At 42.2% G+C, this 12,774-nt stretch overlaps 1 protein-coding gene across 1 annotated transcript in view; it reads right to left on the bottom strand.

Annotated features, from left to right (window-relative positions):
- Positions 1-3,373: 3,373 nt before the first annotated feature.
- Positions 3,374-12,774, bottom strand: part of LOC145402855 (putative glutamate receptor) — a 73,702-nt gene continuing 64,301 nt past the window's right edge. Inside the window, exon 4 of the mRNA XM_080274764.1 lies at positions 3,374-3,722. Within this exon, the coding sequence (XP_080130890.1) occupies positions 3,374-3,722 (349 nt within the window). The remainder of the gene's footprint in view (positions 3,723-12,774) is intronic.

Below are 12,774 nucleotides of genomic sequence, written 5' to 3'. Positions count from 1 at the left end.
TCCACACCTCACCATAAACAACACACACACACACACACACACACACACACACACACACACACACACACACACACACACACACACACACACACAATGCTTGGTGTAATATACAATACATAAATGTCAGTCAAACAACACATCACAAACATTAAAAACACAAATTGACACCAAGACCCAACACTGCCTATACACCATTTTGACACAACAAAGAAACTGCCACAACAGTATACAAATAATATGTATGTTCAGTGACGAATTATGCAAGCCCAGCTTGTATCTAACCTCACTAAAACACACTACAACACTCTACAGACCATACAGAACATGGCCCTAAAAATAATCACAGGCTGCACACCTACAACACCTACAGACCACCTACACCAAGAACTCAAAGTCCTCAAAGTCAAGGATCATCGAGACACGAGAGGCACACAAATTCGTGCTGCAGCCTCCACAAACTCACACCATCCAATGCACTACATGGCAGCACATCCACACACACTAAGGAATATGAAAATAACACCCAGCACACGATATCATACACAAATACTGTCATCTCTCCCCGCTCGCCTGCTTCAAACCAGCTTCCAGAAACATATCCATGCTCAAATCACTCGCTGCTCCATTCACCCATTCAAAGACAACACACACCTGCATGCACGGCCTCCTGATAAGCACCCTTCTGAATCCTACCTTTCCCGTGAGGACAGGTCCCACCTGGCCAGGCTGAGATGTGGGCATTATCCAGCCCTCTTAAGTTATCAGAAGAAACTGGATGACTCCGTCGCTGATGCCTGTCCAGAATGCATAACAGCACCCTACATTATTATGAACATTATGGAAGACTGCATTGCACAAAATAGCCTGTGCCAACAACGCAACATACACTCCTTGAGAGCTCTATGGAAAAGTCCGGTCTCGGCCTTGGCCTTCCATAGTGATTCGGTGCTGTTAGGCCAGACTGCCTAGAGAACAACAACAACTACTACTACTACACCCCACCCCGCAATGAACTAAACTCCCAGATGAGAGGACGCGAGGAATATACTGGATGCCACACACGGCAAACTGTTGGGGAGGCATAACCCCTTCCCTGGGTGGTATGGACAGGAAAGATCTACATCACTGTTAGGCCTCCACCAATGATATGGGGGGGGGGGAGGTAAGACAGACGAACGAGTTAGTGAAAGAAATGTAAGGAGGAACAGAAAAAGAGACAGGCCATGCAAACTGGCTGAGTCAGGATCTGAGACCCAATGCTAGAGGCCGGAACTACTAAAGAATTCCTCCCTCCACATTGAGCCCCAACTCCCTCCTCCGATGCTGCCGCCCCCCCCCCCCATGGCTGTAACAAGAATGATATTGTGGGGATAATCCTTCTAGTTCAAAAAGTATTCTCTCAGGTGAAGAAAATCGCCAGTTGGTAGCCCTAACTTGGACCAGATTTTCGTACTGTTGCAGCTTATTTCACACAGCTCAGTGGTAGAACAAGTCGTTACTATGGCTCAGCATCTTTTCCATAGCGCTTTTTCGTGACTAGCATCATATTCTAGTATTAATTTCTCATTACTACTCAGCATTCAAATGGAGAGATGGCAGTTTTAGGTCAAGTTAGAGTCAGAATACATCAAATGCAGGGGGTTGATCTTAGCGATGCACAGCAACTAACTAATAACGGACATCAACGAAGCCCCTTTGATTATCACAATATGTCATCAGCCTGCATCTGACATTACACTGTAAAGTGGAGTCAGCAATGATATAAGGAAACCAGACACATTACATTTGGTGGTCGAGAGGGACGCCTTCAGGTGGTGGTACTGATATAACTGGGCAACTCCTCTGCCTTGTTATACAAACACCCCTCAGCTCCCTCCCTTTTCCCAGAAAGGAGGATGGTGGGCTGCAGGAAAAGAGCAGCTTAAGCCTGTAGTCCTCCTCCTCCTCCTCCTTCTTTTGCTGCTGCTGCTGCTGTTCTTGCTGCTGCTGCTAATGGTGATGGTGGTGGTGGCAGGCTACTACTAATGGTAATACTTATGCTAATACTAAATATAATACTAACACTAATACCAATACTAATGCTACTGCTACAAATATACTTTCCATCTTTATCAAGTGATTCAGAAAACATCGTCAAACATTGATGGCTTCCAATCTCCCCCATAGTATAAGAGCCAAAGGACAGGTGGGTTGGTCAGCACATCCAACTCACACCTAGGAGAGCCCGAGTACAATTTTCAAACCAGTCAGACTCTCGGACAAAATTTGGTTCTCCTTGTCCCTGTTCGTCCAGTATTATAATTGGCAACCAGGATACCGACTGTTCCCGGTCGTATTCTAGAGAAATACTGGGACTTTGCAATAACTGATTGTCCTTCTTAATGACTCTCTTGTAACAGACAGGCAATGATTAAAACCTTAATGTTTCTTATTTTTGTTTTCTTCATATTCTTCTTCTTCATCTTTACTCCTACCCCACCTTTTCTTCTTCTTCTTCTTCTTCTTCTCCACCTTTTTTTCATCATCATCATCATCATTATCATCATCATCATCATCATCATTTATCATCATCATCATCATCATCATCATCATCTTCTTCTTCTTCTTCTTTTCTTTATATTCCTTTTTCCTTTTCTCCTCCTCCTCTTCCTCCTCCTTCTCCTCCCCCTCCTCCTCCTCCTCCTCCTCCTCCTCCTCCTTGTTGTTGTTGTTGTTGTTGTTGTTGTTGTTGTTGTTGTTCTTCTTCTTCTTCTTCTTCTTCTTCTTCTTCCTCTTCTTCTTCTTCTTCATCATCATCTTTTTCTTCTTCTTCATTTCACGCCAGCTTAAAACGACTGAACATAAATTGTTGTCAAACACATTCAACTCTAAATCAGTGAAGAAAGTAAATTCTAAGAGATGGGAGGAAAACAAAGGAAGCAGCAGTATTGCTTTATTTCTCTAACGTTACAGACGAGAGAGAGAGAGAAAGAGAGAGAGAGAGTCCATCATTTCCGGATACTTACAGGGTGTCATGGGAAATGTGTTAAAAGCCAATGAGGTTATTCCAGCATTAGTTTTGAACTGAAAATGAGGAAAGGAAAAGAAAGCAATATGGTCCAATTCTCAGCCATTATGGAGGTCGAGCTACTAAAGTCTATAGGGTGAAATATGAGGGAGACCATTAATTCACACACTGGGTTGTCAGTAATTGTAGCTGCACAACGGTTCAGGATGGAAACCATGTTGAGTTAGCATTTATTACTTACATTTAGCGCAGGTGTTACTTTCTGAGGTTTCTCCAGCAGCAGTTTAGGCTCAAGCTGAATAAAATCCTCTGTAGGTATGAGGAATATAATAATATGTCACCTGATATATGTGGTTAAAACAGCCTTTAGGCAAGTAATCTGAACGCGGTCCCAATCTCACCTACAAAAACCAGTAACCCTAAGAGCAGTCCAAAACCAAGTATAAGGAAAGGACCCTGAAGGTTTGGCAGTGACAGCGGAGTGTTGACAGTTTTGGTTCGGGTGGATCGAGACGGTGAATTATCGTCTTGGTCCATGATATCACTGTACCACTTGTCCACAAGGCCGGCCTCTACCAGACTCCTGATGCCTTGGTCCAGCTTCGGCGTCCACGGTGTGTGTTTGGGCAGGAGGAAGGCCAGAGCGCCGGAATACACCTGCTCCCTCATTACGTACGTCTCTTGCCTCGCACGTTCATCCTCTGACACAAGGTTTCTGGAATTTTTGTTACTAAGATTAATGGTATACCAGATGTATCTCTTGAGCTGAATGCGCTGATGGTGGTAGGAAGAAATAACAAATACACTCGTCCGATGCCTACCGGTGCCACGTTGGTGTAGGGTTAGGTTCTATAATCCCGCACGAGTACAATATGGAACAGAGATACTTAGTCTCTGTTTACCGATTATTATTATATCACAAAATGTAGTCATCATCATCATCATCCGGACCTCCTTTCCTACCCTAGGGCGGGGCGAGAAATAGCAACTTACCAGTGAGCTTAAGTTTGCCCACTCCAATGGGCCACGCTTCCATTCACTCATCATTCAAGCCCCCGGAATCCTGGCTCTATCTGACACGCCAAAAACTTTCGCCACTTTCTGTAGCTTCACATAAACGTATCCGATAGAGTCAATCTGAACGCTGTCACGTTAAAAAGGGGTGCCAAATCCTTGATCATGCACATCTCACAACATTCATCCAGCCAGCTCGATCTCTTGTCAGTCACACTCAAATGTAGTAAACAGGCATAATTTTCGCAGTACATAAGCACGGCAGTGAGAGAGAAGTCTTTCCATTAATATATCTATGTCCTTGACTTGTGAGTGACTAAGCTATCCATTTATATCTGTGTATTATGGGAATTGAACAAAGGTGTGGCGATGTGGACCAGAACCGATAGGTGAGAGGAGCAGGTGTGTCCAACAGAGAGATGTTGGCAAACCTTCCAGTGGAATTAGAAAGCTCAAAATACCTGCTGGTGATTTCTATCCGATTATTCCAATTGTGAGACCTTATTAACGCCACAGATGCACATATTAACGATAGACTGTAATAACATCGTACTGGAAAGCACCTTTACCAGTGTGGGGCTCGAACCCACCTCGCCACTGCCGATCTAAAAGATGTGTGGCAGTCACGTCATTATGATGTTTTTCTTTTCACGAAGGTTGACAGCTTGTGACCGCAAGAGCTTAAATTCTTTGCCACCCATACTGCAAACGGTCGTGGTGTGTGTTAATCTGAAAAAGATTGGCAGTGATTAGGTGGGTTCAAACCCTAAACCCCAAACTGTGAGATTGCTTTATGGTACAATGCTGTTAACAATACACATACAGCCGGTTAGAAATGTCAAATGATCTGAGTGTGGCTGGCGAAATCTACACGTGTACGAAATGTATACAAATTGTGTAAGTGTACCGTGATCTCTACGTTGCCCCCTGTTTTAAAAATAAATATGTAAATTATATTTAAAAAAACGTAGATAACAGATGTGACCGGGGGACATACAAAAGAGACAACAGGTATATACAGTACTATTACGGGCAACTCAATCATGATAGTGCATGGTGTAGAAACAAGAATGGTTAAAATTTTACACTATAAACATGATATAGCAGGGTCGTTATATGTATATGTATGTCTTATAGTTCACCCGCTGGATCAAAAAATGTCCTGAGAACATACGATTGACCACTCTAACATCGTATTTCAGTTACAGTGTGTTTGTTGCACATGTCCACACACATGATTAGGCCTATTTTACCATGTAATAGGCTGTCTATCGATGTTATATACGGAATTATGAGGATGGTATTAAAATGAATGGTTTAGTAAAATGTATATACGCGAATGATACTATGCATAGGAAAATACATGTAACACCTAATAAGCTGCACTTTAAGTAGGGTCTGGCATAACATATTAAGTGATATTTGGAAATAGTATAATATGTGTACTGCTATGTCTGACCGTTATATACATACATACACACACACACACACACACATATATATATATATATATATATATATATATATATATATATATATTGCTAAGAAGTGAGATTTTCTAGTTAGGTAGTCTGGAAGTTCTCATTGTTTCCCGATGTTTCTCGTACCATAGTTCCATTATGAATCAGAGTTGCCAGTTAGCCTGCTATTTGTGAGAGTAGTTTTTTGTAAGTTATGCATTAATTTTTGTGCTCTTTTTCTCAATAATGTTTTATTTATGTGATTGTTTGTTAAATTATGTAATTTAAGTTGTTTGTATGCTAATAATTTAGAGTGTAATGCAGTGTAAGAAAACGCTGGTATGTTTCTGATGTCTTCGAGTTGGTAACTGTTGTAATAATTGCTCCCTCGAAAATACATCAGAACCGTGGAGAAATGTAGATCATTCTAGAACAATGTAAGCATATGTAAGGGTGGGGAAGAGACTAGAGCAAGTTCAGTTGGTTGTCAGTACAGCTTCAGTGTAGTTCAGTGTCAGTGCAGTGCAGTTTGTATGTTTTCTATATTTGTGAAAAATGGTTGTTGCTGATATATAAAGATATGTCCTTCCTCTGGAGAAAGCCTGGCCATACATTAGCCCGGTCAGTGGGGTCTGGCTTTTGCCAGGGGCATCTCCTGGTGAGTAACTGCCATCCACCAGGGTCCGCTGGTGGGCCACCTAGCTGTTCGCCAGGGCAACCCAGCAGCCCACCAGAGGGCTCGCTGGGCATGGCAAGCAATGTGTTTTAAGTGTTTTTGGCAAACAGTGAATTGTTACTGAAGTTTGTATATCATCGGTACTTGAGAAAATAGTAGAGTGTTGTTGTCAAGCATTAAGTGTAATTGCAGTTAGTAAAGTATGTATAGCTCCAATGCTTGTGAAAACTGTGAGGTGACGTTGGAAAGCATTAAGTGTAAATGTTTGGAAAATAAAGACAGTGAACTTTAGAAGCCAGTGCCTATATACAACGCCTGAGCTGATCTTGTGTACTGAACACCTAAAGGCCGACCATAGGAAGAACAACTCACTGGACGTTCTCTACTGTACTACTGCTGTTGGAGCCTGTGGCAGTGTGGGATGGGGATGTAACACTGGTGTCAGGAGTGGGATTTTTAGAAAGTGCTGCAGTGAGTCTAATCTTCAACGTGGAGCAAGAGGGTGTGCAGACAAGGTCTCGAGCTGGGCTGGAGGAGGAAGTATCCCTGGCGACAACTGTGAAGCTATTACAAGCACAGAATGAAGGATAAAAACAACTTAAAGAACAATTACAAGCACAAACTGTACAACTACAAGCACTGAATGAAGGACAGAAAGAACTAAAAGAACTATTACAGGCACAGAGTTTAAAATTGAGGGCACAGAGTGAACAACAAGAGGCACAATGTGAAGAACAAAAAGAACGATATGAACAACTTCAAGAGGCATTACTGGAGTAACTGAGTGAATTACAACTGAGGATGCAAGGAGAGCTAGATGCATTGATGGGTGAAATTAAAAAAGAACAGCAACAGCTTAAGGAGGAAGTGGATGCCAAGCTAGAGCAGCAGAATTATGAGAGGGCAGTGCAGCTTGCTACTAGCCTTAAGGGTGCTGCAATGGAAATTCTGGGCCTGATGTCAGTAGAGGATAGGATGCAGATGGAGGATGCAGATTTACATCCAGTGCTAGAGTGGCTGCAACGGAGTACAGTGCGACCATCTTGGGAAGAAGTTTCTAGGTTCGGCCCTTTAACCGATAGCTACTGGAGTCAGTGGGACTTTCTTTATTTGAACAATGGACTACTGGAGCATCAGTGGGAGACAACCAATGGCTTCAGCAAGTGTTGGCAACTGGTGGTTCCGAAGAAAATAGGGTTTGGGATCTTGGGTGAGTCTCATAACCAGATCACTAATGGGCACCTGGGAGTGATGAAAACATAAAGCTGGCTGTGACAGATATTCTACTGGATTGGCATGTCAGGGTGTTAATGAATGGTGTCGGGCCTGTGATGTGTGTTGTGCCAAGAAGGGACCAAGCAAATGTGGTTGTGCCCCTCTTAAGCTCTACCAAGTGGATGCACGGATGGAAAGAGTCGCAGTGGAATTTGATGGACGTCTGCCATTGACTGAAAGAGGAAACCGATATATATGTCACCGTGGACTACTTTACAAAGTGGCCAGAAGCCTATGCCATGCCAGATCAAGAGGCTGCAACTGTTGTTCAGTTGTTGGCTGACCAGTTCTTTTGTCGTTTTGGAATGCCACAAGAGCTATATTCAGACCAGGGTAGAAACTTTGAGTCTGCTGTGTTCAGTGAATGCTGCAAGTTACTGGAGATCAAGAAGACCAGGACGACCCCACCAAGACCACAGTCAGATGGGATGGTGGAGAAATTCAGCTGGACCCTAGATCAAAACTGGCTAAGTACTGCTTAGGGGGACAAACAGAATGGGACTGGAAATTACCTGCTTTGTTCATGACATATCGGTCTGCATCCCATGAGTCTACCGGCTACACCCCTGCAAAACTGACCTTGGGCTTTGAGTTACGCTTACCTGTTGACTTGTTAATGGGAACACCACCTGGTGAAGAGCTGCCTACAGATACACCCAGCTATGCAAAGCATCTTCAGGAAAAACTGGCTGAGGCACATCATCAAGTGCAAGGAACCCTTAAGTTTCAAGAGAGGTGATGAAGTGCAAGTGTGATGCCAAGGCAAGTGAGGTGAGCTTCAAGGATGGTGACAAAGTTTGGTTGTATAATCCTCAGCGGAAGAATGGATAGTCACCGAAGCTGCAGAGCCCATGGGATGGGCCTTACACTGTGGTGGACCACCTTCCACACATAACGTACCGGATTCAGGGAGGCAGGAAATCTCACCCAATTTCGCTCCCCCACAGCCGAGGATGTTGAAAAGGACCAATGAGCTGACATGCAACAGGATGGTGACTGTTTCCCGAGGGAGGAATGGACTGTGAGGAGGAGCAAGAACGTCATCAGAAATGGCATAGAAGAAGACCTGGTAAGTTGGAGGATTATTTTCTTTATAGTTAGATGTTCCATCAGGATTAAGGTTTATGTTTGTATATATTGTGAAGTTTTGTCGGGACGATAAAGGATTAGGGAAGGGGTAGTGTTAAGAAGTGAGATTTTCTAGTTAAGTAGTCTGGAAGTTCTAACTGTTTCCTCGATGTTTCTCTTACCATAGCTCCGTTACGAGTCAGAGTTGCCAGTTAACCTGCTGTTTGTAAGCGTACTTATATTGTAAGTTAAGAATTAGTTTTTGTGTTTGTTTTCTCAGTAATGTTTTACTTATGTAATTGTTTCTTAAATCATTTAATTTAAGTTTATATGCTAAATAATTTAGAGTGTTATGCAGTGTAAGAAAACACTGGCATGCATGTTTCTGATGTCTTCGAGTTGGTAACTGTGGTAACCATTGCTCCCTCGAGAATACACCAGAACTGTGGAGATCTTTCTAGAACAGAGCAAGCTACTATAAGGATGGGGAAGAGACTAGAGTGAGTTCAGTCGGTTGTCAGTTCAGTTGCAGAGTAGTTCAGTGTCAGTGCAGTGCAGTTTGTATATTTTCGATACTTGCGAAAAATAGTGAAGTGTTGTTGGGAAACAGTGAAGTGTTATTGAAGTTTGTATATCACTGGTATATACTTGAGAAAATAGTAAAGTGTTGTTGTCATGCATTACGTGTAATTGCGGTTAGTAAAGTTTGTATAAGTCCAGTGCTTGTGAAAAATGTGAAATTGGAAAGGGTTAAGTATAAGTGTCTGGAAAATAAAGACAGTGAACTTTAGAAGCCAGTGTTTATATACAACACCTGAGCTTATCTTGTGTACTGTACACCTAAAGGCTGACCATAGGAAGAACAACTCACTAGGCAACGTCCTTCCTCTACTGTACTACTGCTGTTGGAGCCTGTGGCAGTGTGGGACGGGGAGGTAACAGAATAGTAATAATTATACATACTAGAGAGAGAGAGAGAGAGAGAGAGTGGTAGGTGGGGGCGCTTACCATCCACTCACTCAATATAGTGCTACTCTCGGGTGGCTGCCCTTTCCTCTCTTCCTTCCTTCCTTCCTTCCTGCCTCTTCTGTTTTTCGTTTCCTCTTCCCTGTGTCTACGAGTGACTCTACATTGAGTGACACGTCAAATGGTTTCCTGTATACCAAGAAACCATTTGCTATGCCGGGTGGTAACCATATAATCATATTACAGCACCTGCTGGTTTAGTGGGTAATTAGGGTGCTCCATTCGAATTGAGCCTGTACAGGTTTATATCCAAGGAATGGTTGGGGTGTATTGCTCACGTAATTTCACTCAGAGATGAGTAAAGCTGGTTAGTCTCATCTTAAATGTCAGGACCAATTAGCCTAGCCTCAGGCTCCTGTTCTCCTCATGAGGCAATACAGGAAGAAATAATGAATAAAGAGAGAGAGAGAGAGAGAGAGAGAGAGAGAGAGAGAGAGAGAGAGAGAGATTGATAGATTGATAGATAGATATAGATATATACAGTACATGCTCGATTTAACGGACTAATTCAGCCAAGCATAGTTCCTTTATATCGAGATTTCCGCTATATACAGAGAATAATATAAAAATTGTCTATACCTACACCCCTGTACATAGATTTCAAATTACTGTTAACTAACACATGAAATATTGTAAGAACTTTGGCTTACCTCCACAAGTAGGGATTCTGCAGTTATTGCAGAAATATTCCTGACACAGGTAGTCATATTTATGGTCTGTATGGCACCACAAACCTTTGTCAGGCCTGGGGGAGTTAATGCACTGTCTGAGTCACCCTTCATCAGCACTAGGGGTGACTGGGTGGTGACATCAGAGAAGAAGGCTGTAGAGGGTAAGCAGATGTCTAAGGTGGCACTGTCCTGCATTTCCCTGCTTGCTACATTTAGCGGATTTGTTTCCGCTATACCTAGCACAGGAAAACGATTTTTTTTTTTTCCGCTATATCGAGCATCCCATTAAATTGCTTCCCATTAAATCGAGCTTCTACTGTATATATACTGTATATATATATATATATATATATATATATATATATATATATATGTTAGGATTGGGAGTTGGGGTAGACTGGTGCTCGGTAGATGAGCAGGATTAACCTGTCCAATTAAACTGTTTCTGGCCATTCATTACGGTCCATTGTGACATACTTTGACACGTGGAGGTGGACACAGATGCCCTCTCAAGGTCATCTAATGGACCTCTGTATTTGTCCTGCCAGACAAAGACATACTCAATGGACTCAGACTGTAGCGGCAGGTGGATGGGGGTAGTTTGGTGGTGTCTGGAGGTGGGTGGGAGGCACTTTGGGTTTGGCTTGCTGCAGGACAGGTAGGAATAGTGAAGATGGCGACCATCAGGGACCAGGAATGCAATGCCTTAAAATGCATAGATCCTTTCTGTACACTAGTCCAGTAAGAAGGTGATGGATAGCCTCCTTTTCTACCCTACAGAGAGTAGGAGGGACAATAGGTAGGGCATCTACTCACTGGGTAGGGTTTGACTGGGCTCTGAGTCGTCTGTGCACTGCTTCACCATGTTGTTGCTTTGTGGGTGATAAACAGTGATGTAGTGCCAAGTGGTACAAAGGAGCTCATAGGAAAACAAACAGCAACTGACCTAATGGTTCTTTAGAGACTTTTTCCTACAGAGAAGACTATGATGATAATATCTACTTTGTAACTGAAGCACTTTAAAGCAAGAAGGACCCCCCCCCCCTTCAAACCCTCCCAGCGAAAGCCGGCAGGAAATGGTGAAAAAAAAAAAAAAAAAAAAGTATTACATAAATACAGCCATGCAAATTTCATTTGAGCAATTGAATTGAAGACCTATATTCAACGTTAACTAATCTGTAAGGGGAAATAAACATGAATTTCTTAACATTGCACTACAGCTGTATTCTTCATAATCAGAATGAGAGGAAAACTATTAGCCAGATTTTTGTATTCTTCAGCTATGAGCGTGTGTGACCAGAGAGTTCCGAATCTAGGTACAGTACTTACCCAAGCGACTTTAAAATGTTCATGCTATATCGCAGTCTACCACATTCCTAGATAATCTGCAGCATATGTTTAAATCCTACTGAAGAACAAAATGTTTTGCTTCATTTAAGTGAAAATGTTTGCCGATTTCATTACCATTATCTCTAGTGTGAGTAGATATCTCTAAGGAAGCATCCACATGTGTGCTCAAACATATGTTGGCAATACAGCTGATAACATGTTCGGGAACATGTCTGCAACAGTATTTGGACAGATGTATGCAAACATGTTTCAGTGCAGTTTCGAACACTGGCAGTAGAGGTGATGGGATAAGTGTGTCCATACGAGGCAGTTGAGACTTCATGATGTTGCCAACATGATCTGGACGCTGCTGTTCCCAACATTTTTGCAGCGTGTTCGTTACTGTGTTGCTTACATGTTGCCAACACTTGTTTGAGCACACGTGTGGATGTGCCCTAATATGAAATTCTTACCAACTAGCCTACCACATCATCATGTCCTTTAAAATTTTTATATACTAGTACTCCTACCAAACGTTCTCATTACCTACTCTTTGTAAAGCTGTATAACTTCCTCTAGACACTCCTCGTATGATTTATTTCTCAATCTGGGTATCATTTATGTCACCTCACTGTACTTCCTGATTTTTCTATATCTTCTTCTTTTTTGTAATATAGTGACCAAGGTGAATGCAAAACTCCTGATGTGGAAGTACTAAGAAAACATTTTAACCTGCCACATGCCAGCTATTTTTAGCTCTATGGATTACCTCAGTGCCGGCCATTTTTCAACCTTTTTGGGAGGTCTAAAATGATAGATTTTGATGTGGAAACAACGAATTTCGCCGTTAAAATGCTCACCGAGTCTTGGAAATGGGTTTTATTCAGTCTTACACACTCATTACAGGTATAGCCGCTCTCACTCACTATGTACGTGAAAGAAAGCCGTTTTCTATGTAGGGTATACTCAGGTATTTATTCTGGGAAGGTATAGCAATGTTCATTACACTTTTCTGATTATTTATTACTTTAGCACCTATCACAATTTGCATGTCTTTCTCACTGTGAATGCTTTATCTTACATTTACTTGAAGATTGGTACAACCTGACTTCATTACGTACAGTCCTGGCACTTACAAGAAGGTATTTACAACTTGACTTCACTATATAATCCTTACACTTACAAGAAAATATTTACAAGTTCCATTTACATGAAAATATTTACAAAATTCTTTCGCTATATACAGCA

This window comes from Coenobita brevimanus, chromosome 59 (genome assembly GCF_032717465.1).
Source record: "Coenobita brevimanus isolate Jiangsu-jjx chromosome 59, ASM3271746v2, whole genome shotgun sequence".
Lineage (NCBI taxonomy): Eukaryota > Metazoa > Arthropoda > Malacostraca > Decapoda > Coenobitidae > Coenobita > Coenobita brevimanus.
The sequence above is the reverse complement of the archived record's forward strand: the minus strand, read 5'-3'. Positions and strand labels throughout refer to the sequence as shown.